Raw genomic sequence first — 26191 nt, 5'->3', positions numbered from 1 at the left:
GGATGGAATTCTTGGGCTAATGTGGGACTGCACGTGCAGAAGGTGGTGACTGGAAATGATGCATATGTGGTGCTCTGCCCAAGTGCCTGACTCTAGGTCAGATGTAAGCTGCTCATTTCAGCATAATTCAGTGTGCGTGTGTGTTAGTCATGGGCTTTTGGAGTATTTCTGAAGGGGCTCCTCAGCCCTTCCTTTCCTGGCTTTCAAGAGTTTGTTTGCTTAATGTGGCTTTGTGGAAAGCACAATATACTACCAGCCAGCTATAACTTGTGGGTTTTATTGTTTCTGAATGTTTGAGATTATTTAGGTTTTGTGGGGAGTTTTTTTGTTTGGTTATTTTTTTTTAATCAAAGAGAAATGGTGTTTGTAGGAATATATTCATTTGCACAGTTGCAGATAACGTTTTTTAAGATATCACTGGATTTAGGCAAGATGTGTGTTTAAATGCTCGTGCCTCTCTTGACTGAAGACTCTCTTATCCCCTGAAGGGGATGTGGTCATGCTTGGAAGTGTGAAGATGCAAATGGGCAAATGTTGCATGTGTGTACCAGAATTTCTTCTCTTAATTATTACCTTAAGAGTGTAAAGGAAGACTAGGGTTTTCTCTTTTTCATTTTCCTTCCTGTCCTTACATGTAACATAGTTCATCTGTAGCTTCTTATTTTATTAAATGAGTAGCACCTTAAAAGATACTGAGGCCATTTTGGAAGTAATATTTGGTGCAGTAGCAGTAAAAGATTAAAAAAAAAAAAATTGCCATTATTTGAAGATGTGAAAAATAAGTGTGTCTAATTGCATCTTTAATCACCTTTCTGTTAAATTCCTCTTCTGTATGCAGTAGTTATTAATGAACGTACATTACCTTTTATTTATTTAGGAGGCTCTGACAGCAAAGGCAGTAAGGAAGCTGCCTCAAGGCCTCTTTGTTTATCTAAGACAGTAAAAGAGCTTGTTTTGCAACATCCTGTATTTTCGCTTGTATCTTTGAAAAATGTTTGTTAGGTTGATCTGGGGCAAACCTTTAACTTTTGCAAAATTCTTATGTGTGAATGTATTGATACAATGTTTATGTATACATGAATGCTTTTGTAAGTATAGATAGTATATACTGATACAGATAAATTTAACTGAAAAATGATATTTTTCTGTCTGCAGTAGGTCAGGCTGAAAGTTGGTCAGTCTTCCTTTTTAATCTCTGAACATGAAACATGTAGGTAGAGCTTCAAATGTGAATGGCTTAGGGCATTTTCAGGCATGAAAAATATTAATCATTGACCTGAGACTAAGATGTCTCAGGCTGATTATTATCTATGTTCAGCAGTAACTTCTGAAGGGCTTTCCATGGGTCTTCATCCATGACTTCTCTTGAACTGCCTACTTGTAATTATAGTTTTCCTGGGGCTATACTCCCGTTTCTGATGGCAACCGCTCAGCTATGGGTTTCTTCCAGTGCTATTTATCTTGCTAGTGAGACACAGTGAATTCATGGTTATTTATACGTTATCATGGGTTTTGTCTCTCTTTCAACCATAGGGGTTTTGAACTGCAGAAACTGGTTCCACACCTTCCACCTTTTTTTGGGTAGAAATCAGTATCTGCATTAGCATTAAAATAACCTCCTGATGTAGAGTTTGGCTCATATATGACAAGGATATATTAAGGCCATACGTTTCCAGAATGTGCTTGAAACCCCTGGCTGTGCTGGGCTGTGATGGGAACCCTGGCATGTGCTTCTAATTTACATTGAGCTTCCTCTCATTTAGCTTCCCAGGAAGAGGAAGCAACTGCTTGGAGAGGGTGGTATGGATTAGACAGTTGAAAGAAAGTCAGTGGCAGTCAACATTTGCGGGAAATCTTGAGATGGGGAGGTTTGTCTCCCTTTTGGCAAAACCACACCCAGTGGAAAGGAGGAGACTGTTTAGGTTGGATTGGTTTCTCTAAAAAGGTAAATCAAGAATGCTTACTTAACTTTTTGCTTAGTTCAGGCAGAGCTAAGTGGTGGGAAGGCTTCATTCTTGTGGAAAACTACATTCATCATGTCTCTAGTATAGCAATCATTCTGTTATGTGGATTGAGTTATTACAAGGTTTTTTTTTTTCTTTATTTGATCTTTAGTTTTTTCTATGTTGCTTCTGATATAATGGGGACAATCTCGAGAGTTCACCTGTAATATGAAAATGTTCTCTGATGAGCGTAATCCTTGAAGTGCCCACTGCAGGTAGAAGTCTTAACCAGCGACTGTCCTTGTTGGCTTGCTTGTGAATGAGCTTGGCCAGAAACAGTGCAGATTTTGATCCCATAGTCTTATACCGACTGACTCTACATCACTGCTTTGAATCAAAGTTTTAGTTGATGATGAAGTTCCATTTTATGCCACCTTATTGCTATACTTAACATTTTGTGCAAGATGTCTTGCATTGTAAAGCAGTAGAGAAGGAGCAATTTGTCACCACAGTCTTGATTGAGGCGCTCAATCCTTTTTACTCTGGAAGTTAAATCTTCTCTTAAAATAGAAGAGGGATTTCGGTCCTCAGAAATGCTTGTACTCTTTCCATTCCCTCTGAAGAAAAAAAAAATGGAGAGAGGAGGTGAGTATGAGAATGATACAAATTAATAATACACACTGGGTTCCTGATTTGTAGGGAGGAGACTTGCTGCTTCTGCTTCTGGAGAGGAAAGCTGGCTGCATATTTGTGTTTCTAACAATGTGCTGTAGGGGCTTCATTGTTAAGTAATATTTTTTTTCTTAGATAAATTTCTCCTTTTTTTCTATTACTTGTGTAGAATTCATTAAAGCTGTACACACAGATACATTTATAGCTTTTTTTTTTGCATGCTTAGATAAGCCCTTTACACTTTTGAGTATACTTTCAGTCATTTATTTAAAATAAAAGTATTACCCGTAACCTTTGAACATTTTCATTGAGGGTGAACAAAATTCAAGTCAAGTAGAGGAAGGACTTTAGTGTTTCTCCGTAGGTAAGGGCATTTGATAGATAGGGTTTTCTTCTCACTTAACTTTATTTGCTGTATTTGTAAATTAAGTACAAAGTTCTGTAAATGTTATTGTTTCAAAAGCTTCACTTAGAGCAGTTTTTGGATGCAACACCAATAAATACTTGCTTAAACAAGACCCTTGTTTTAAGAATGATTTTTCCCAGTTCAGTTCAGGTAAAGTGAAGGTTAAAAAAAAGACGGAGTGTGTGTGCGTGCATGCATGTGTTCTCTTCACTTCTAAGCTAAAAATGCCTTGATGGAAAAGGAAACAATATAAATTCCAAAGCCATATACACATAAGTAGCTTTCCTCAATTCTCATTACTGATTTAGAACTTTTATTTATAGCCTGAAAGTTTGAGTTGTAAAGCTGATGTTGTTTACTCTGCTGCCTTTATTGCCTTTACATATAATCTAATTAGTGTTTTTGAAGTATTATCAGCTGATACCCATTGATCAAAACTATGAATAAATGAATACATTGCCTATGATGTTAATCTTGTCCTCTACCCTGCACATGCTTGCCTTAATTTTTGATAAAGTCATTAGGAACAGCTGTGAATACCTAGTGAAGATGGTAAGTTTGTTTAGAGTTAATCTATGTTATAATATAGTCCTTGACAATGAAGAGCCTGCTTGCTTCTTTGTGGAAGTCTCAAAGTCTGTACATGCAGACCACAAAATTATTGGTCATGAGAAGTTGGAGGAAAGCTTGTTAGTATTTTGCTTAGTTTGACATGACGCTGTGTAGAAGTATGTGAATGGGAAACAGGCATGTTTTCATTCTGTTGCCTTTTTATACCTGAATCTAGATTAGTTGGAAAATTCAGAAACACTAAGTTTTTGGATGAAGTTACTTTGGCATTTAATAAAGTTAAGATAACATAAAAATCAGTTTAACAAAGATGGACAAATTGGTATATGAAGATCAAATTCCTGCAGTGTTGGAACAAATGACTTGAAGTGAAAGCATGAAAAAAACATGTATGGCAATATGGAACCTTATCCATACAGGTTATCCCATAGGATAGTCTCTAAAATAATTTAGATATTACCCTTTTCAAAGATAAGTAAAATTAGGGGAGAAGGGCTAGCCAAGTAGTCACATACAGATGCTTTTCTAAGAACGTTTGGCGTTTCTGACAGTTGGAATATAAAATAGGAAAAGCAGGTACCCCTACCCTACAAGAGGCACATGTGCTCAGGACCTTGCCCCTTGGGAAGGCACTTTTTCAGACTGCTCCTTCCTGTACAGAAACTTACACAACTGGGGCTCCATCCTTGTCCCCTCTATGCATCGCTTTGTTGTGTGTTTTTAAGTAGTTTGTACTTACATGTAAACTATTAGTATTGGCAATCTAAATTAAGAACAAACTTATTAAAGTGTTTTCTATATTTTATAGTTTTAATTCTCATTGTGCTGCCACTCTGCATAGGAGATGGTTTTTCTGCCAGGCAGGAGCACAAACTGCAAACTCTAACTGGTGTGTTAGTCTGGAACGCGTGGGTGCCCCGGGGCCAGCTGGTACTGCTCCTGCTCAGGAACAGCCCCTCGCCCTTACCGAGGGCTACCGAAGGGTAGCGTTAACACTGCGGAGTCAGATGCACTGTACTGCCTTCTTTTTAGAGTGGCATTTGTAATATAAACAGTGAATTCTAGTTTTGAATCTTATATGTAGACCACCTTAGGAGAAAAAAGACCACAACAGGGCTTGGGATAAGAATCCATTGCTATACCCCGAACGTAGGCCAGACTTGCAAAAGAGCTGCATATTTGCACTGAGCTTTGGGCTAAATTTTGCCGTCTCCTCTTTTTTGACTTCTTACATTCCCCATATTTCCTCACCAAGCCCAGTAGTCCTTGATGGTGTACCATTGATGTGTTCTGGCTCTGGCATCTCAGCGCTTACTCCAGCCTCACCAGTTTTAAAGGCTAGATTCACACTGTCAGTTTCTGGGTAACTTTACGCAATTCCTTCTGGTGTCTTGTTCGTCCTTCCCATCCTTGTTCTTCCCCTGCGTCATCCTCCCCCCTCTCCCAACCTAAAAAACCATTAAATATACTACCCCTTCTGGTTCCAGCTACACCCGTTGCTCTATTCTTGCTGCCAAAACTCATGTTCAGGGATTAGTCATCCTCTCAGATACTGCTGCTTCACCACTTCTTCAGTAGAAGAAGAAGAAATAAGTATCAGCCCATGTAGAACTTTACTTGTCTACCGTGACTCTTCAGCTCGGGTCTTGTCCTGCTTGTATAGAAATATTCTTTTTAATTTTCATGCAAATGATATTCCATATTTCAAATAAAATATAGGAGTAAACTTGTTTATACTGCTCTAAATGCATACATACTCAGGGAGCCACACTAATAGAACTTTTCTGAAAGCAGAAGGTACAAGATGAACATTTTATGTCTGTGAAACAAAATATTCAGAGACTGGCAAAACTTGTGTGTGTTTGTTTTTACTGGACACCCTGAGGCCTGATTTTAAAATTGTTACCTATTACCATTTGGTTAATACTGAATTAGATTGTACATGTAATGGTTCCATTTTCTAAGATGAAATGCTCATTTGGATGTTAAAAACTCTTAACAAGTAAAATCTGCAATACTGAATTTTGGATTATTTTCTGGGAGTTAGTAAATTGGATAACTAATCCCTTTTGCCCTGGTGCTCTTGCATTGTTTATTACAAGCAGATTTTGCATCAAAACTGTGACCATGTTTATGTTGAACTTATTTTGTCCATGTCTCTTTCTTCTTGGAAATAAAAATGTTTATGTTGTCAAAATTAAAATAAAATTACTGATCATCTGGAATTCCAAACTGCCCAGCTTTCATTATGGTTCTTAAAGCTGTGTTCGGAATAAAGGCTGCTTTTTTTCATATTCAGTTTGATTTAGGAATACTTGTTGAGTTGCCCCATCAATTTTTGTGGCTTTTTGTTGAGTTGAAGAAATTGGAGCACTTGATTTATGAAAACTGGACATTTTAGCAGAAAGTGTTGGTATCAAACGCAGCTTCTGTCATTTGTAAATGATGGTGGGTAAGGACCTGTATCTGTCTTAAAAGGAGTATTTGTATACTAACAAGCTATTTTCCAGATGTTGCTGAGATTAAGACAGTAGTACGTGTCAGTTTTATATTAACCAAGTTCACTACTTATTTAAGATTGTTCTAGGTGTAAAGGAAAATTAACAGGCACAAAATGAGGACTATGTTTATCTTGTGGTAATATAAATGTGATCAAACCACTCTGATCTCTCTCATAGCATTTTCAGTTAACTACTGAATTAACTTTGTATCCTGAAGAGTATTTTAGGTAATATATGGAAAAACAAATGCTTAAAAATCTGTATCAGATGATGAATCACAGTTAATAAGTTCCATCATGTTTTGGTCTCCTTTTTGTAAGAAACTTGGCTTTGGAGTGGTTTTGATGCTTTAAAAAAAAAAAATCTTACTTGTTTCATCTTTTTGTTTTTAAAGCTCACTTTATCATTCAAAACCATACTTACAAAGCTTTTGCAGTTATTTCATCTTAGGGTTATTCAACCAGCATTGTGATTTAACCTCACTACTTAAGTATTTTCCATTTTATCTTTTAAACAGTGTGTTCCTCATGACAAAACCATTAAAATGCACCTGTAGAAGAGCAAAAAGATATATGGTAGGATTCAGGAATCAGTTGTGTTGGGAGAAGTGGGGGTGGGTGTTGATGGCAGGAATCTTTATGCCTGCCTGCAGAGCTTAGTAGAATATCAACATAACGCTTGGCTTGCTTTCTGCACCCACAACAGCAACTGCTTGACTGTTTTGGATCCGCAAAAAGAGCGTTAGTTTTTATGACAGTAAAACTATCTTCCTATTAATACTCCATGTTTATGGAAAAAAAATATTTGTCAAGTTTTGAAAGGCCATTACCATGGTACTACTTTTTCTTTTACTATTGATATCCTGGATTTTGCTTTTTTTTTTCTCTGCTGTCTTGCACAGTAACTTTCATCTTTGTCTTCTGTAAAATTGATGGAACAAATTGTCTTGAGGATTACGGAAAAAAGGTTCTCAGAAAACATTTCCATTAAAAATGGAGGTGGATACAGTGATGTAACAAAAAGGTCACGTTTCATTCAGCAGCTGTGTATGAAATATTTCTTGGGTACGAGTTACCCTCCATAGACTTATAGATCTATGGTGATCCGTAAGTAATTGCTGTGTTTTCTTTAACCTGATGGAGTTTGAACTTCAAAACAAGATTACCAAACATCTACTTATAGAATTTCTATTATCATGACCTTTATGTAAATAACACTTTTTCTAATACACTCTGTCCTTGTCTTACCTTCACACAGGGGATTTTCTCCTCTGCAGCAATTTTTAACTGTCCACATTTACACTGGGAAGCACTTGTTTTTCTTAGTAATACATGTTGGGGGTTGCTTCTGGCTCCAAGCGCTTTATAGTTCTTATCTTATGTCAGTGGAGAAAGCGATTTTTATTGATGCTTTGTTCAAATGGAGATGTTCCAAATGGTTATGTTGCCAATAATAATTCTCTAGAGGTGCCATTATACTTGCTGCTCCGAGATGTGCTCACGCAATATAAATGAACAGTCTTATCTTGCATTTCCAGCCCCCACCCCAGTATCTGCTTGATGGAGAACTCGGTCTTTGCAAATTTTCTTTTTTTTTGGGGGGGGGTTGTGGGGGGAGGCTACTAATGCAGCTCAGCCATCTATATTTTGTCTCATACTTCAGTGTGGTTTTGTTCTTTTTCTAATTCACAGTAGTTTCCCCCTCTTTCCCCATTCATTTTTGCCCTTGACTTGTTACATTAGCATTGCCTCAAACTTTTTTCAATTTTAAACTTCATACTGCTAGGGAAAATTGCATTTTATTTGATCATACCTTTTTGTCTTGCTGGAAAATGATTTTATACTAAGAAATGTTCTCTCTGTAGGGTGTGTAAATGCAGGTTTGAGAATGACAAGAAGAGATTCCAGAATATAATTTGGGCCCTATCTCGATTGTACACTTTGTGGTAATTTTTTTTGTCTGCACACAGGGGCAGTCTCTGAGTAAAAACCAAGATCTGGAAGGATATAATTATTTTTCCCTATAGTGTCCTTTTTTGCTTTGTCACTTAACCTGCTGAAGGAGAAAGACCTGCTTCCAGTACCCCAGAGGGAACTGGATTGCTTTTAGAAGGGTTAATTAAGTTAGAAGAATCACTGCTTGGTTCGCTCCCTCCTTCTCATCCACCTCTGTGTTTTGTTCTGCCTCGGAGACAATGGTTTTTATTTTCATGGATATGACCACCTGTAGTTATTCAGCTTAATTTTCTTCTGTGTAACTTACACAACTGGTCTGCTCCAGCCATTTTTACAGTCGACTCTTGTAAGAAGTAACTTTGCCTACAGTCTTGAGAATGCTAGAGGTAGTTCCCTGTTAGGGAAAGGGTTTTTGAAACTTATTTCTTGGTGCCAAATTAAAATGGAAGTTAGTTGCTTGAATTATCTTCACTTACTGACTTAGGTCCTTGCTTACAATGTATTCTGGATTTTATTGGAGCATTGTGGTTTTTTTAAGCTAAAATACTTGATACAGGATGTTCAGCTTTTGACTGTTTGTCACCAGACGCTCGGACAGGATTTGCAGTCTGCTTACAAGAAACGGAGCATAGTCTCTGAAATATTCCAGGTAGCAAAGAAGTTAGGTGCTCTCTGAGGATTTGATTTTTTTGATAGTTGAAAATAAGGTACCGTTGCAGTACTCATACATTTAAATGTCTAGTGCCATTGATGTTGATCTAGACCTAGATGTTTCTTTGTTTTTAACCTGCACAGAGGAGAACCTAGGAAAACACTTTGAACACAAAAATATCAGCTGTTCAAAACATGACATGGACAGAGAAACAGGAACACCAGTGGGCATACCATTTTATTGCTTTCTAGGGTTTTTAATAGCATGAAAAATTCAGGGTATCTGCAAAATCTACTACTGTGTATTTTAAAAAAAACTTTCTTAACTATAGATTAAGATAAACGTGTATCTGTTCTAGAAATATACTTTAAATGTGTTTACAAGGTTTTTAACATCTATGCTTATTCACTAAGTACTCTACATGTTAAAATGGTGTATGTATCTTCTGTTGTATTAAGCAAGGGTAAGCTGAGGAAGCTAATTGCTCACACTGAAAGAGAACGTTTTTCTATTATAATAGAAACTGGCTTTTTTTGGCAGTACACTTGCAGTTTTGAGAGTTGCTTTTGTCATTTCGGTTGGAATGAGCTTGTTGACTTAAAGTTGAGAAAACCAATTGTAGAAACCCACTGGCAGATGCAGGTTCCTCTCTTTACTCTTTTTTCCTTTCACTGTGAATGAGAACTGACGCAGAAACGGCCAAGATGCCCGAATCCCCAAAGTGGGAAGATCAGAAATAGAAAACTTCGTAACAACACTAACTGTAAAGAATACTACTGTCATTTAATGTGCTTGTTTAAAATGAAGAAAGGTCTGTTTGGTAGGTTGTTCTTTTTCATCTGCTGCCTGTAAAATACTTCCTTGGAATTCTGAAATGCTCATGGGCTTTTGGGGAGTTTTGGTTTGTTGGTTTTTTTTTGCATTCAGGACATTCCAGTTTCCATCCAAAATCAGCCAAACAAAAATTACAACGTAAGGAAAAATAACTACTTACTGTCTTAGTGTAAAAACTCCCCAAAGTGCTTAAACTGTGTTTTTCAAGCTGGAATACAAGGAAGCCAAAAGCTTTTCCTCCAGCTGCATTACAGCTAGAGGTTCTTTTTCATGAAGGCCCAATGATTTGCAACTAGAGCCAGTTTTTTCAGGGTCAGAGCACAGTCTTATTTGTTTTGTTGGTATCTTCCAGTATTTTGTGTCATCTTCTGTATGTTCTCCACTGAGAATAGCTTACATATTTTGGCTACGTAAACACCACAATTTCTCTTGGGGAAACGAGAGGAAGGGAAGATGTAGATAAACTATTTCTTAGGGTTTCCTGCATTTTGAGAAGCAGCAGCATGAGATTATTTACTATGGGATTAAAACTTGCTGCCAAATGTGCATGCTCCTTCTTTCAGTCAGTTGATCCCTCAAGGTGAGGAGACTGCTGATTAGTATAAAATCTATCACTTATTTTATGTGAAAAGAAGGGAGGCATGAACAGAGGTGCTGTTCTGCAGTCTAGATGATCATGAACTGATTCACTCATCCCTAGGCTGAACTTCCTCTAAATGTTTTGTAACCAAAGTATTTTACGATTAAAATACATGTATATATTAACATCACTTGTGAGTTCTGTTTTCTGTTTTGTTCATTTGAGAGCAGTACTGCTCTTTTCAGGGTATGTGGTATAACACTGAGATTTCACCAATAAAACTATTCCATTGCAATATGCAGTTGAGGGTTTTATGGAATGATTCCAAATTTTTTTCAGGAAAAAAAAAATATCCTGGCACTTAAAGGGGCCTGGGTTAGAATAGTAAAACAGACCTAAAAGTCGATGCAGCAGTGATATGTGCTGTGCAGAGTTTTACTGTTGCCCAGTTTTCAACATCATGTTTACCTTCAAGTTCAACAGCTACAGTAAAAACTCAGTTTCTTGTTTTCTAGAGCTTTGTGACACTCCTGCTCTTACAATAAATACAATATGTAAATAACAAAATAAATACAATAAATAGTTAAAAAAGCAAGCAATATAGCTTAAACTCTTCTTAAGAACCCCGATTTCTCAAAAGTAAAACTAGAAGTTGCTTTCCATTGCAAACCTTTTTAGGCAGTTAAAATTCTCAAATTGTTTTACAGGCAAGATGAATTCACTGGTCAAAAAATAAGTGCTGCAGCAAAAACGATTTTATTATTTTCCTATGTGATATGTGGCTTTCAAAATTGTGGAAAAGATGATTATTGCAATCAGCTTGGAATTTATGATAAGGTTTACTGCTTGGAGTTAAAAGCCAGCACATACTCTGAGCAGTTTTATACTTCAGTAAATGCACTTAATTTAAATGCATCCAGACTTTTTTTTTTTTTTTGCCTAACTGCCTAAGACAGGAGAGAAACTTTGTCTTTGTAGTGACCAAACTGAGTCTTCTTTATGGTCTAATGTGGTGATTTTTAGCACTGCATTCTCCAAAGAGCTTAAGGATATTAGATATTGGCCAAATCTCAGTGGCTGGCAGTCAGACTTCTTTTCCTTTGAAGATCTCATATGCATCTTTCTCGTGTGCATCTCTGAAGTTGTGGGCTTTCATTTTGTTTTGGTTTACCATGAGAAATGGGGAGGATTTGTTTAAGACAAAAGGCTCCAAACTTTGTTGAGAGGTTAAAGGACTGATGGGATGTAACACTTGTCTTGAATGACATTCATTCGCTCCTTTTCTGTCTCCTCTATTGTGGTTCCTTTTATGTTGGATCTTCTTTAACTCAGTCCTGCACTATTTTAGCATCTCCCTTCTCCTTTTAGCTCATGCCTTCCTATTTTCTGTATATTCTGTTGCCTGTTGCACAATTAAGAAAAATCCTGGCCCAAAGCCCTCTATCAGACACAAGTGAATTCTGTGAAATAGCTTTTTTCACATCTGGATTGGAAAATTGTGAAAAGTATGTGTATGTTGCTGATAGAATTTCACCCTCCTGGAAATGTCTTATTTCAGCTGTAACTTATTATCCAATAGTTGCTGAAACCAAAAATATAATATAATGAAGTCTGGCTGACACTTTCAGTTTTTCCACATGGTGTACTAATCTGGAAGTTGTTGTGGTGTTCTAGGGATTTGGATGTAGAAGATAAGAATTAAGAACTGTTAGAGAATTCTGACTTATTTCTGAATTATACTGTTATGGAAAATTTATTGGTATTGTAGCTGTGTTCTTAATGCATTCATTCTCTTCTTGGAAGTGGCTCTGTTAATTATTTTGGAATTTGAATTTTTTTATTATTGCCTATGCTTGTTGCAGATGACTAGAAGTACTAAAATGTACTGCTTTGCTTAATTCCACCACCTGCCCCCACCAATTCTGGGGAGTTGGCTTTTTTGGCTAGTGTCTGCTTTTTGTGTATTGCAATTCTCATTTGTACCAGCAATCAAAAGAGCACAATTGGATTTTTTTTTTCAGTCTTCAGTCCTTCTGTGGAAATTGGACAAATATTTGTTATACAGGAGGAACCAGACCCTGAGATTTGCCATCTGAAAAGCTCTCTCCTTTTCATTTCCTACCTGTTTCCTACTTACAGCAACGAAGTATTCTCTCAGTTCTTCTGATTTAGTTTTTTTTCCTAGTTTACAGCCCAAGTTTGCAGTGAGCACTTGTTTAGTAGTTATTATATGTATTAAATAATCTCCTTAAATAATCTCTTTAGTACTTATTACCCCTTCTTTCTGGCAAAAGTATTTTTACGTAGACTCGCTAACTAAAATAGTGTGACTCAGCAGATGAAGGGCAGTGGTTATTCCTGTCTGCTTAGTTGCTGCAAGGATGCATATGGAGTACTTTTTCCAGTTATGTCCCCCTCAGCCCAAGAAAGATCCTGATAAGTGAGAGTGGCTCCAGTAGACAATTAACAGGTTGATTAAGGCCCTGGAGCAGTTGATGTCCCACCAAGTCTCTGTAATTGCCACTAGATCATAGCCCCCCGACCGAACACGGATTTCTAAGGATTACTACTAAATGTGTTAGTGATGCACTGTAACTCTGCTAGTATTAAATTTTAGTATAATATGCCTATGGCTAGTGGACTCACTGAAACAAAGGCGGCAACAGAATGAGAGTCTACATGGAGTCAAATGATTGCGTGGATTTCAAATTATAAGTGTGAGTGTGTGCGTTTGGCAGTCCGGATAGGCTTACAATGAAAAGTTGCTTCAGATAAAAGTGAGGCAAAAGAAAAAAAAAACCCACCTGTGAAGGCAAACTGGTATATCTTGACTTACGGAGACTCAAAAGGATTTGATTTAAATTTGATAGGCTTTACTTAGAAGCCATTTTAAGATAACTAAAGAAATATGTTTATTGAGTTGTAAAGCTTAGAAATTCCCTCGGAGATAGACCTAGAGCATTCTGTAGCTAGTAGTGGTCATTTCAACTTCATGGAAACTGTTGGGCGTCTTGATTTTCTTTTGAATTATCAAGAACACGTCTCCACCTATCACCAGACGAAAATTCTTCTCAAGAAAACCAGAAAAGTAGTTAATGACTTGTGCTATTTATAAGTAATAATAGTCAACAGATTTAAAAATGGTAAACATCATCTTTTCCAAAAATGAAATTTTGACTTTGTAAGAGAACAATAAAAACTTTTTTTTTCATAAATGCTTTCTTTTTAACAGATTATGGAAGAAACAAATACACAGATTGCTTGGCCATCAAAGTTGAAGATTGGAGCAAAATCGAAAAAAGGTATTTTGTTTTGTTCTTTTTATAGGGTGGATTTTGTTGTTAGAGTAGTAAAACCACAGAATAAACAATTCTGTCTTTAGAGTCACCATATCAATACTGGACACCTGAAATATTTTCGTTTGTCTACTGTTTTTATAAGAATTGTTGAAGTTATCTCAGCTTTATATAGGTATTTGATGTACAAACCCATTTTAAGTAGCTTGCACTTCTGTGAGTAGTTTATTATCAGTAATATGGTACTTACTGTCTTTAGCATGTGTGCTTTCTTCTGTGTAATTCTACGTCTAATCTGAACAGTGTCTATTTTACAGCAGCTAAAGCCAGTTAGTCTTTCTGGTAACACTGTAGATTAGTGGGTGTTCCGTGGGGTTTTTTTGTTTGTTTTTGTAGGGCACAAAGATGTGTGTTGGTCAAGCCCAGTTAGAACAATACATACTTGTGTCCATGACAGAGACAGTCTGCATGCTGCTTTGGTTTCTTTAAGAAACCTAATTAGAGCTGTTTCTTAGGAATGGCCAGTATTATGTGTTTTAAATTATACTTCTTTTGGAAGTGCAGCCTATTAATGTGAACCAAGGTCTGGAACATCTCTTTTTGGAAAAAAAAGCCTTCTAGTTCTGTTCTTAAAGAATCATATCTGTGACTGAATGAAAGTGGTACTTAATTCCTACTCTGCAGGAAAAATGAAATTGGGAGTGATTTTTAACATTGCGTGTATTTCTGTTCAGGCTGATACATATTAAAAACCAAGAAAGTGGAGTTCAAATGACTTCTTTGTACATTATATTTAGAATGTATAGGTGGAGATGTGGGCTAACCTTTGTAAATGAAAAAGGTCTCATGGGAAGAAAAATAATCTCTGTAAAAAGGTGCAGGTTTAATAACATTTTTATGGTGTAAAGTGAGATTCAGTCTCTGAGGTACTGATACCACATGGTATTGAAATACAAATTGATTTAATTCCCACACACACACTTGCATGGAAAAAAATCTGACTTGAGAGGGGAAAAACGGGGAAGGAATTCAGACTGGAAAAAATGCAGGTGTCGTGTATGTCTATATTCATATGTGGAACTAATGTTTATAGTAGTGTGAGAGTGACAAGGTCTCTGCGAACCTGTGCTCTGTCCGTGTTCTTCTGCATATTTTCTGCCTGAGGTGCTATGAATTGATACACAGCTAAAGCTCCTCAGGAAACGGAGGCAGGAGAGTTTGTTCTTCTTTTGAGGGGAGAAAAGAAATAAAGCAGTACCTGCATTTGTTTCCTTTAAAATCTAAATAAGCCTCGTTCTGAAGATGAAAAGCACAAATGAAAGGCCATGAAAAGAGGGGTAAGAGAGATAGCTGACTGGGATTCTGGATTGAGACTTAGAGATGCAGCTTTATATGTAGATTAATTTAACCTCTTTATTAGTGTTCTTGAAAGAAGATAAATGTTAGATTTGTGATGAAACTCTATCAGTATATGGAATGAATTTGAGTACCAGGGGAAAATGCAGCTAAAAGTTATCAGCTGATAATAAAACTGAAAATTGAGAGCAGGGAACACATAATACAGCTGGGCATACTGAGTGCGTGTGCAGTGGGAATGATTATCCTGGGAAGTCTTTGTGCCAAAAGAAAGTTTAGATAGTGATGGGCTGCAAACTAGGCATTTTAGCAATATGCTATACTATTTAAAAAAGTGTTTCAAATGCCTGTGGACTGCAGGGTTGCTCTGCAGTTGAGACTTTTACACTCTGGCTAGCTTTGCTCTGGGAAGTTGTGTGTATATATACACCTAAGATAGTAAATTACAATGTGTACAAAGAACCTCTTAACCTAGAGGTTCCTATTTCTGGTGAAATCAAGTGTAGTTTATATATTCTGTTTATACTCAGTACCAATTGTTTGTAATTCAGTAACTTTCCATTTGCAGCTACAGCAGCTGTTTATATAGGGAAAATATTCCAAGTATTTAACATACTCTAGCTTCACTTAATGACATTTTGTGATTGAGAGGAGAGTCTGCAACAAATAACTGGCCAGCTCTCCGGGGACCTGAACTCAGAACATGCTGTCTTTCCACCTCTCCTTGGCTGGGAACCGAGTGCCCGATAAGCAGTCATTCAGTGAGGGAGAAGCAGTTACAGATGGACAGTCTTGTACCCCAGCCATACACTGTACCCTATCATAATCAAGCAATACCAATTTTTTCACATAATTTTCTAGTATAATTTGCCTGCAGTTTCAGTAGCGTCACATTCTGTGGATGTATGTTGCAGCCCTTGGTCATTCACAGCTTTCCTACCAAAATATGAGGGGAAAAACAATCATTGGGAAGACATCTCTAGCTGTGTTGTTGTTTCTGTCGTGTTGTTCAGTCTATTGTGAAACATTTAGGGCTTAAGGTAGTATTCTTCTCACTGCTCTTGTCAGTTTTTAATTTGAGATTGTTAATACCAAATCAATAAGGGCAGAGTACATATTTTCTTTCTCATTACAACACATACATACTGAAATTTGCAGACAAGGTGTGCATAATAAGGTTCAGCAAGGCTTTAAGATCAAGTTCTGTATGAGACCCAGATCTTTTTCTGATCTTGTGGGAAAAAAAATACTGTGGTGAAGCTGAAACGCTAAGAGTAGATTACCTGCAAGTTGCTAAATTGTTTCTTTTCTGTGTTATGCTGATTACAGCTTTTAAATTGGTGATTGAAAAATACTATATATAGAGTGTCATAATGGTGATTCATTAACTCAAACTTGATAAATATTTTCTGAAAATTTTAATTGCAAAATGCTAATGCCTGGATTTAGTATTACGCAGCATTTAAACAATTTGCTAAGTAAAATTTCTTGTTTACTATGAAATTGCTAAAATAGCTCTTTGCAAAGGCTAGAATTAAAAAATCAATTATGAACTCTCACAAGTTTCATAAAGACCAAAACAGGAATTTCCTGGCTTTAATAAGTACCAGATGCTGCAGTCTTGCTCCAGTGATGAGTGTTAATTTTGAAATACATGTTTAGAAAACACACAAACAGATATAAATCTTCCAGTAGCATCTTTAAGCAAGCCGTTTGTTCAGGTTGACAAAGAGGTCCCGTAACATCAAGGTGTCAGAGAGGGAAGTGAAACAATTTAAAGCACTACTGTAATGACTGATTGCTGTCCAGCAGTAATGAAACAATCTGCACTGGCATGATCTGCTCTGCTTTGCATGGGTGCTGAAGAGCCCAGGGCATACCAAAACCTCATGTGCTGGAGGCTTCCGATCTTCTGTAGTCCAATGAATTAAAGATCAAACTGAGAGACAGTAACTTTTCTATCCATTTCCCTTTTGCTCTCAACATACTTTTTCACTCTGTTATGGTTACTGTTCCTTAGGAATGCTATTAATTGTCTTTTAAAGATTTATTCAGTGGTATAAAAGTTCAGAGTAGATAGCCAAATCCTAAATCGTCAGATGCTATAGTTCCAGAAACACTTTCAAAAGCAGGCGTAAGCTAATGTTTTTTCCCCTCTCCCTTCCCAAAATACTGACCTGTCCTGCTCTCCTGTTCTTGTTGTCCAGCCCTTTCTGCTCTGCTGTCACTGCTGCTTATGTGGTCACACAGGGGACTTAAAATTACCCATGTGTTTTTTTTTTTTTTACTATTGGAGAGGGTTGGGTTTTTAGTGTGGTTGCTAGCTGGTTTAACCCACTGTATCCTCAGTCTGCTTCACCATATGGCTGTATGAATCTGTAGTGCTTAATGCACTGGGAGCAGGTGAACACCATGTTATTCAGCAGCAGTGTTTGTTGAGGGTAATTTCAGGTGCTCTTTAGGAACTTCAGGGAATGGGTATGTGTGAGTTTAGATTTCACCCATATTCCTTACTCTTTCCTCCTTTTAATTCCCACCCCCCTATATATAGGTGCGTACCTTTGTATTTCAACAGCCATAAAGAGGTTGTGGGGATATGCATGTGCTCAGAATGCAGACAGCCTTGAAACAGCATTTGGGTAACAACCAGCGTAAGAATCATTTCAGCTCCTGGAAACTTAGTGGCTCTAGGCAGGAATTCGTTCAGAGAGTTGGAGTAGGGGAAATTTTGTGAGGTTACAAAAGGTGGTAAGGGGAAATGCAAAGTAAATTGAGCTTACAGAGTGGGGAAAAGTCTGGGGTCTCTTTCACTGTTCACTTTAAAAAAGGGCTGCTTTTACTGAACTTCTGTTGCTCTTGTTTCTTTCTTCCTGTTCTTCCCATATTTTCATTCCTCTTCTGCTTTCTCCAGATTACAATCTCCAGCTCTTCTTTATCTGTGTCATCTGTTGAAGCTACCCACTTGTTTCTTTTCTTTCTTTCTTGAGCTGCTCTTACGTTGTTTCACTTGTTCTTTCATTTGCTGTTTCTGGTTTTGGGGTTTCTCGGGTTTTTGTTTGTTTGCTTTTTGTTTGTGTTTTCTTGTTTTTCCCCTCTTATTACTGATGCATTTTAAGTTGGTTAAAGAAAAAGAAATCCAGTCCATGTTTTGTTTGTATATTTTTTTCCTCACCTGATTTTTCTTTTTACTTATTCTTTCTATTCCTGTTTCTTTCCATTATCAAAACATTTACTACATGCTATTTTCATTAGCACGTATCAAAGGCAAGTGAAGTACATAGCATGTCAAATTCATATCTAAGGAGAATGGCAGGAGGGGAGGAAACACAGCAGCACTAAAGACATTAGAAGGAAGGCAGAAGTAACTAGCAGTGGGCACTGCTGGCATTCGTTGGTGGGCAGTTTGGTTTCACACTTTTTCATTAAACTTTGCCTTTTGCAAGCTATCTTGCAAGCAGAGTCCAGTATTTCCTTTTTTGCATCTTCAGCTGCTGAGACAATATGCAAAATAAAGTTAGCAACTGTAATACTGTGTTTGAGGCAAATAACTGTACTGAGAGACTTCAACCAAATTAGTAAAATATTGCTCCCATTTATTTGAATGTTGTTTAGACACAAGGGAAGAGCTTTGCACATTCCAGGAGGCATTATGATAAATGCTAGAGACTTACCTTTTTGTTAAAACAGAAACGTAACTACATGGTGAACTTAAGGCCAAACTTGCATGCAAGTTACTGCCTTAGATATCAAGAGTAAGGTAAAATACAATCTCTCTTTGTTGCTTCAGACCTTTAAGTCAACTTTCAATTGTTTCCCAGTATTGTAATAAAAACTGAAGTTTACATTTTGAGAGGAAGAAGGGAGGGAGAGAAGAAAAGATGTGGCATCAGGCTGTGTAGCCTTGTGAATGCATGCAAATACAGTGCTGGGTTATTTACTCTTCTGGCATAGTTTTTTTTGATAAAACTCCAGTCTGATTTTATGCTTTTCAGATAATTCATTTTTCTCTTTAGAAATACTTAATTTTCTCAATTTAGTTTGTCAACAAAAGCTTTAAAAAGAGTGAAAACTGCTTTCTGTGTGAAATCTCTTACAGTAAAATATCATACATGGAGAAGTGCTTAACATAAGAGCAGTTCAGCATAGTACTTGCCAGTTTTTAGTGTGCCATGTGCAAACACTTCATAATTTACACACGTGTTCCATGGAGAGATTACATCATTACTTAAAACATAAATGCATCCCTGATTGTTATGCAATATTGCTTTCAATAGTGGAACTGAGCTGAATCCCAGAGTTTTACAAAGGAGTGACTGCCTTTCCCAAGTAGAAATTTCAGTGAAACACATGGCAAAAAAACCCTTACGTATAACACGTAAAATTGTTTGTTCCAATCTGTTAGTGGATGGAGGTAAGACATTGTCAATGGTCATGTTCAAACCTAATGTTCTATGATGAAATGTCAGTAAAAATGGAGTAGTTAACCCCGTGCAGTATCGTTCTGTAGGAGTTCCGTGAGCTTTAAACAGCATCATAACCTCTTCTAGTATGTCTGGAGGTCTCTGGATTCTCCTTCCCCCCGCCAAAAAAAAAACAAACCAACCAACTCCCCAAAAAAACACCAAACCAAAACACCCCGAAGCACAGCAATGAAGCTAATGAGGCAGCAGTTGAGAAACTGAGTACTGTGAAAAGTGTCTGTGTGGCATAAAGTGGTTTTGGCCTTCACTTCAGGAGATTGTGTCTCATTGTATTGATGATACTTTGTAATAAATTAAAAATTTAGAGAAACGAATAGATTTCTCTGCTTTCAATTATCACAGGGATCGCTGGAATACTAAAAAGATTTCAGTATATGCTGCTAAACTTTAAGTTAGGTACTTAATCTTTTTCTAAATACGAGGTGGCTTGATGTACTTAAGAGGCTGGCGTGTTTGCAAAGTGCAGTTATATAACCTGAAATTTTCCCGAGAAATTGGCCAAGTCTGAGTTTAGTCAAACAAGCATAAAAGTAACTAAAAATTACCTAATGGTTTAGGCTATTTACTACTTTGTCTTATATAACTGCTTAAGTTGAAAACTGTAGACTCTGCAGTTTAAATATATAATGCTATGCTGTATACGTGTGTGTGTGTATGCATATAGAACAATGACTCTTGGGATTGCTTTAGTTTTAAAAGCTTCAGTGCTTTCCTTTTCTCGGGCTTTATATGTACATGTTATCCCTACTTAATACAGTTGCAGCTTTTTAGTTCTCTATTTTCATTGAATGACTTCATTATTCTGGGCTGAAGAGAGATTAGGGGTGTTTCTTCCCTTTTCACAATGCATATATATATTATACTTGCTTTGAATTTTGTTTCAATTTTGTTGAAAGTAATTTGGAACTAGCTGTATTGTGGAAAAACTGCAGTTGTTGGCAACACAGCATCTATTAACTACCCCTGTTGAGTACCTGTTGAGCTCAGAGACCTTTACCTTCTCATTTTGATAGTGGGTGTGGAGCTAGTGTTTCTTGTTTGGCTCTTTGGATTAAAAAAAAAAAATCTGCCCCAAGAAACCAAAAACCAACCAAAAAAAAAAGCAAATAAACATCACAACCTTCCCACAATCCAAAATCCAATATGGGGCTGTGAAAACCTGTTGGTTTAAAAAGCAAGAGCTCTTTTATAATGAATTCTGTCCTTGTGCGTTGCTTTCAATAATGGTTTCATTCTGTTCAATATCATAAGACCATTTCTAAAAGTGTTCCTAGAAGTGAATGGTAAGGAGGAATTGCTTGTTTTGTTTCGTTTTTGTTTTTGTGTTTTGTTTTGTTGTTTTTTTTTTAAACCAATCTATGTATATAAAACTGGCGTTTCAAAAAATGACCAGGTAAAAGTATCTAATGTGTTTTGGTTAATTCTGTCAAACTCAACAGTTCATCATGTCAGGCTAGCCTGGTTGTGTATGAACCTCTTTGCTGTTTGTACAATGTAGTGAGGGAGTATAATATCACCTTTTTCATATTTGAATTAAATTCTTCATGGAGAAGATCAGTATAGTCTGGAAAGTTAAAATACAGGTGTATGTGAAGGTGTGCATGTATCTAGATATATGTAATGGAGGAAAATAAGCAACTCTACTCTGTGAATATGGACACTGAGTTTAAGAATATTCTCAGACTACTTCATGTAGATTTAGACAGTTTATGGCCTCAACCTGGGCATAGAAATGCTTCAAATCAATTGGTATTTATTATATACAATGTGCTTGGCAAATTGAGGCTTAAATCTCAGTGCATGAGGATGGGGAATTTACAGTTGTATATAAACTTGAGCTGCCACATCAGCGTGTGGTATTGGTTGTTCTTTTTTCTTCAAAGGAAATTAAAGACTGTCTGTTTTGGAGATGGTTTAAGTTGCATGAAGGCGCTTTCTTACAAAGGCTAGATTTCTTAATTACACTTGATTTGATCTTAATTCGTGGAATATAAAAGTGAACCCTGCTACTTTTCTAAAGAATATGCCCATGTAAATTGTGTATTAGAAGTCTGCATGTGCATAAGACCTCCTATAATTTCATTCACTTCTAAAATGACGGTCTTTTCATTCATAATCATATATAACCTGTGAAACTGCAAAAAAAATGACATGGTGAATAATGGAAAACAAAGCTTAACATACTGGAATTGCTTGTATGCTTGCCAGTATGTATTTGTGTAGCTAATTTATCAGTCTTTAAGCTTAAGAAAAATACTCTTTACTGTAAATTACCGTAAAAAGAGTTCATAGTTTGTGTTTCTGTAAGTGCAATAATGCATTGAGTTTTATTTTGCATGTTCGTCTTAAATGCTAAGCCAGCCCCACCTGAGATGGTCGTGGCGTCACAGGACTACCAAATACTTCAGGCGTGTTAATGAAACAAGTACTGTAATGGTAATTTTTCATAGCTTTGGTCAAGTTTTGTGCGTGACCTACTTTCATCTCTTTGTGTGCTGTTTCTAGTTACAATAATTGTAGCTTCTGCTGTTCTCACAAAAAAAACCTAAATAGAGTGGAAGAGAGTGAACATGGGATACAATCAACTAATTTTCCTACCTTAGATTCTTACCTATGAATTCTTACCTATGAATAGCCACTTATTTGGCTTAGAGCCTTAAGCTTCACTTAAAAAAAAAAAAAAAAAAAGGGGGGGCGGGGGGCAGAGGGAAAATAAACTAATCAGTCCTTTGGAGACCTGCAGTGTTACATGGAGTTTTTTGACAAACTAACTCCTAATCCACGAAGATGCTTTTGAAAATTGTGCCAACTGTCCTGCAAGGCTGTACCCTAACTCTGATAGGAACTGAAAATATGTGGAGCGATGTCTGCTTCTGAACAACCACAGCCTATTCTATCATCTTTAACTAGGGATGTAGAGTGATGCAGAAAAGAAAGCACCTAAGCCTCTGAAGTGCTTAGATGCTTAAGTGCTTAAAAAAAAGGTAACTTTTGAATTGGTTCATGATAAAAGTTTTAATTTCTGTTGTCTCAGCATTGGTTTCAGTGCAGATGAATAGAAATACAGGTTCAAATTGCTCAATGTGATGCTGCTTCTCACAAAGAAAATCACATACGGTATACCAGCTGGAGCTCTGCCAGCAGCTCTGTCACTGCTGCCGACCCAAGGATTGTTCTAGGCTCTCGCAGTGCTGTTGGGCGCCTTGCCTTGTTCATGTGGATCACCACCTTTACAGGGCAAGGGAAATGGTCCCTGTCAATAACCGATCAGGTAAGGTGGGTGGAGGTGATGATTTGATGACTGTGCTGTAGGAACCTGTTCCCTCAGGAGAGGAGCTCTTCACTTGGTTACACATAAGTCAGCAGAAAGGTGCTGTAAGATGAGCTTTTGAAGTTGCTCCACATGTCTTTCTTATCCGTAAGTGGAAACGGGATCCTAGTGCATCAATTTGAGACAACTTCATACAATAGCAGTAGGCACAGTGGTTTTGATCACCATACTCCTAGGACAGCCTTACTCTCTATGTTGCGAGTAGCAATAAAGCTGCACTCGGTTGTGCATTTTCCAGGTAATCCTAAAGGGAAGACTGGTAACTACTTCTGCTAGAAATGAAATGAGGGGAGGCGGAACTATTTTCACAGTTGCTAAGCAGCACAATTTTGTGGTCTTATCTCTCTTGCCTTACTGCGTGCTTAAGGTCTGTCCCTCTGCCTCCATAGCTACCTGCTAGGCAGCTCAGCCCTCCAGCCTGGCATGCCCTGGTGTCAAACTCACTGATGGAGAGGGCATTCAGGGATGCTGGTTTATTGAGGCCTGTGCTCTTTTGTCAGCAGAATTTTTCTTAAAGCTATTTAGTTTTGGTTCCCAAGGTATAAAGTTGTAGGTCTGACATCATACCAGGTCAGTAAAGGTTTTCTTAAAAATCTTGGCATTTAAATGCCTTTTCCTTGTTGGTGCCCGTGACAACAGAACCGTTGGTTTGGGTATTCTGTGTCAGCTCTTTGTGTGGAGCAAAATTCCTTTGCAGCTTTTATTTGACCTCACTAAAAACAAGAAAAAAAGATTCATCCTGTTATGCAATTGTCCAGCTGATAACTGTGTGTATAAGTAGACTTTTAAAAGTTATGCTCATATCTTAGAAGCACATGAATTTCACAACAGTATGTTTCTGCATATTGAAGGTAGTCATGTCAGGAGATAAAGGATGCTCTGTAATATTTCTTGAAATGCTAACAAGAATTGAGGGGAAAAAAAATCATTTCTTGTATCTGCAGTTGCTTCATAAAATAAAATTTCAGTCAGATGTGGTACATGATCTGGGAAATGGCAAGTTTTTTTCTCTTCCTTGGAATGGTATTAAACTTATTTTTGTGCTTGACCTTTCTACAGAAAAACTAATGCTATTTTGCATTTCCTCATAGCTAAAAGGGGATTAATTTATCAATGGGGCATCTTATGTAGCTTTTTTAAAATCATGCAACTTAAGTGAAATAGAACTGATCAGTTACATAATCTGAAATTCAGAATACCTTTGTTTTGGAAGTTCTTTATAAGATAGAGAAGAACTTGCTCCGTTATTTTGTGCCTTTCTCTTAATTATGCTGGATTGTAATTTATGTCTTCTGAATTGCTTAAAATTGGTTTATCTGACTTGATCTTGCTCTGATATAAATCAAATAGGCATTTTCAAAAGGAATAAGGTTACAAAAATGCATTAATAGCCTGCATTGTCAGTGACGACCTTCAGAATACAGAAAATGCTGCTTGGGTAACTCCCAGCAGTCAGTCAGGTTTTTAGTCTGTCAGGCTTTAGGATGCAGCTCTTGAGGAGGCTGCAGTCATCTGCTTGCAATGCTGTATGTATCTGCTTGTTAACGATTACCGCTCATTAATACTCTTTCTTTTGAGAATGGGTTATTCATACTCTTTAGTATTTTTCATAAGAGAAGATAAACTCTGGGTGTCAAATGTCACTTGAAGCCCATAGTATTTTTTCATTGTTTTGCTTTTCAGCATGTACTTTTTCCTCGGTTTGGCTGGAGCAGCGTTGAGAAAGGGGAAGTGTCATGTTTTGTTTTTTTTACATATAACTCACTCCTGCTTCCATGTGTTTAAATCATAATGGTTCAGAAGGTTTCAAGGGATGTTGAGAAGTTATTGACGCCAATCTAATGCATTATTGTATGCAAACATTTTACACTAATATGAAAAACTTATTGCAAGCCTAGTTGAAGCTGCTAAATTAAGCACATGAGGTATGCATTAAACATTGGTCAGTGAGTGGTAACGATGTGTTAGGTTAGTAAACACGATTGAAATTTTTGTTTTGATTTGGAACAAAAATGGCTTGAGTGGAGGAGGCCAGGACCCCAAAACAGCTTTCAAAAGCGTGGAGAAACTAGCACGCATAGCAGAAATCCACTTAAGGGTCTCGTCACAGTTTTAAAAAATATAATTAACAAAAAGTCGTATGCCCACCAGTATTACTGGAAATACTCTGAAAGAATGATACCTAATGTGTGATATTCTGTAGCTGATAAACATTTTTATAGTCTTTCCAGTTTCTTGATACTGTATTTCTGTAACTGCCACCCAACAACCAATCTTCCCCAAAGAAAGCCAGTGCCTCACCTGATGCTCCAGGTTTTCCTGCTGACCGTAGCACTTGCAGGTAGGACTGGCTGCTGCATTTCCCTCCTCAAACCTGGGCAACTCCTATAAACTGTCTAGAGTTACAGTGTAAGTGAGTACCATCCTGTCTCTGCAGATCTCTTTGTATTATGAAAGAAATTATGATTATTTTTTTTAAAGTTCTTTGGTTTCAAACATTCTTTATAGTGTGCATTCTAAATATAGACTGAGTCTGTGCCAAAGACCAAGTGCAAACATACAGAACCATCATTGATAGAAAGTCTCTTTAATGACTTCCTCTGGAAACTATAATTTGAATCATATGATTTTTCTGGAGTAGCAGTAGGAGGGAATATCTGAAAAATAACTATAATATGGTTTTCAGAATTTTAAGCTTTTCATCTGTACAAACTTAACTTTGTATAAACTATGCTAGTCATTTTATTCCTTGATTATTGGCAAGACTAACATTTCCTGTAAAGCAAGTCAGATCTCAAGAGAACAAAATCCAGGGCATAAATAGTGTTCTTGTGATTTTTATTTTTTTTTTCTCTGCCCCCCCCCCCCCCCCCCCCCCCCCCCTAGATTTTTAGCAGTTACAAAATAATTGTTATTTTATGGTAAGTGCTTCTTGAGAGCTCTGGTAGCCTGTAGTTTCAGCTGTGTGGTGGCAACTGTAGCTGCTGAAGTGGTACAGTTTAGCTAGTGAGACTGATACCATCTGGCAATGTTTATCAAGCAAGGCTAGTCACGGAGGGCTGTTGGCAACATACATTCCCTATATTAACCCCCGTGAAAGGGAAAGGCAAATGATTTCTTGTTAATGGGAGGAAAGCTGTGGGAAAGGGAAAAGCTGGGAATGAAGTAGAGTGGGGGAAGAGAGAGACATGGAGAAGAAATGAGAGACTGATGAAGAGCCTGAAGACAGCTGGGGAGAGGTAGATGTGATTCAGCAAATGAATGGCAGGAAACATGAGGTTACAGTGGGAGTCTTAAAGAAATGAGGCTTTTGAAAGAGCAGAGTAATAAAGTGTAAATTATGAAGATAGTATAAAGATAATGTGAAAACAGATGGGAGGTGGAAAGAGGAAGATGTGGGGGAAGGACCGAGTGAAAATGTATATACTAAGAAGTGGAGGGGAGGATTACAGCCCAGTGTTCATAGGTGTCTGGCATGGACTTCCAATGCATATCTTAGTCCTGGAAATGAGATCAGACACAATTCCAAAGTTTCTGCTTGATGAATATCCTGAGGAAAAGCTGGTAAACACCACTGTATTGATGCAGACTTTCATCACTGTCCTAGACCAGTG

At 37.2% G+C, this 26191-nt stretch overlaps 1 protein-coding gene across 1 annotated transcript in view; it reads left to right on the top strand.

Moving 5' to 3' along the window:
* The window catches only part of BICC1 (BicC family RNA binding protein 1), a 111983-nt gene that overhangs the window by 41157 nt on the left and 44635 nt on the right, over positions 1 to 26191 (top strand). The window contains exon 3 of the mRNA XM_068399702.1: positions 13346 to 13415. Within this exon, the coding sequence (XP_068255803.1) occupies positions 13346 to 13415 (70 nt within the window). The remainder of the gene's footprint in view (positions 1 to 13345; positions 13416 to 26191) is intronic.

This window comes from Nyctibius grandis, chromosome 4 (assembly GCF_013368605.1).
Source record: "Nyctibius grandis isolate bNycGra1 chromosome 4, bNycGra1.pri, whole genome shotgun sequence".
Lineage (NCBI taxonomy): Eukaryota > Metazoa > Chordata > Aves > Nyctibiiformes > Nyctibiidae > Nyctibius > Nyctibius grandis.
The sequence above is the reverse complement of the archived record's forward strand: the minus strand, read 5'-3'. Positions and strand labels throughout refer to the sequence as shown.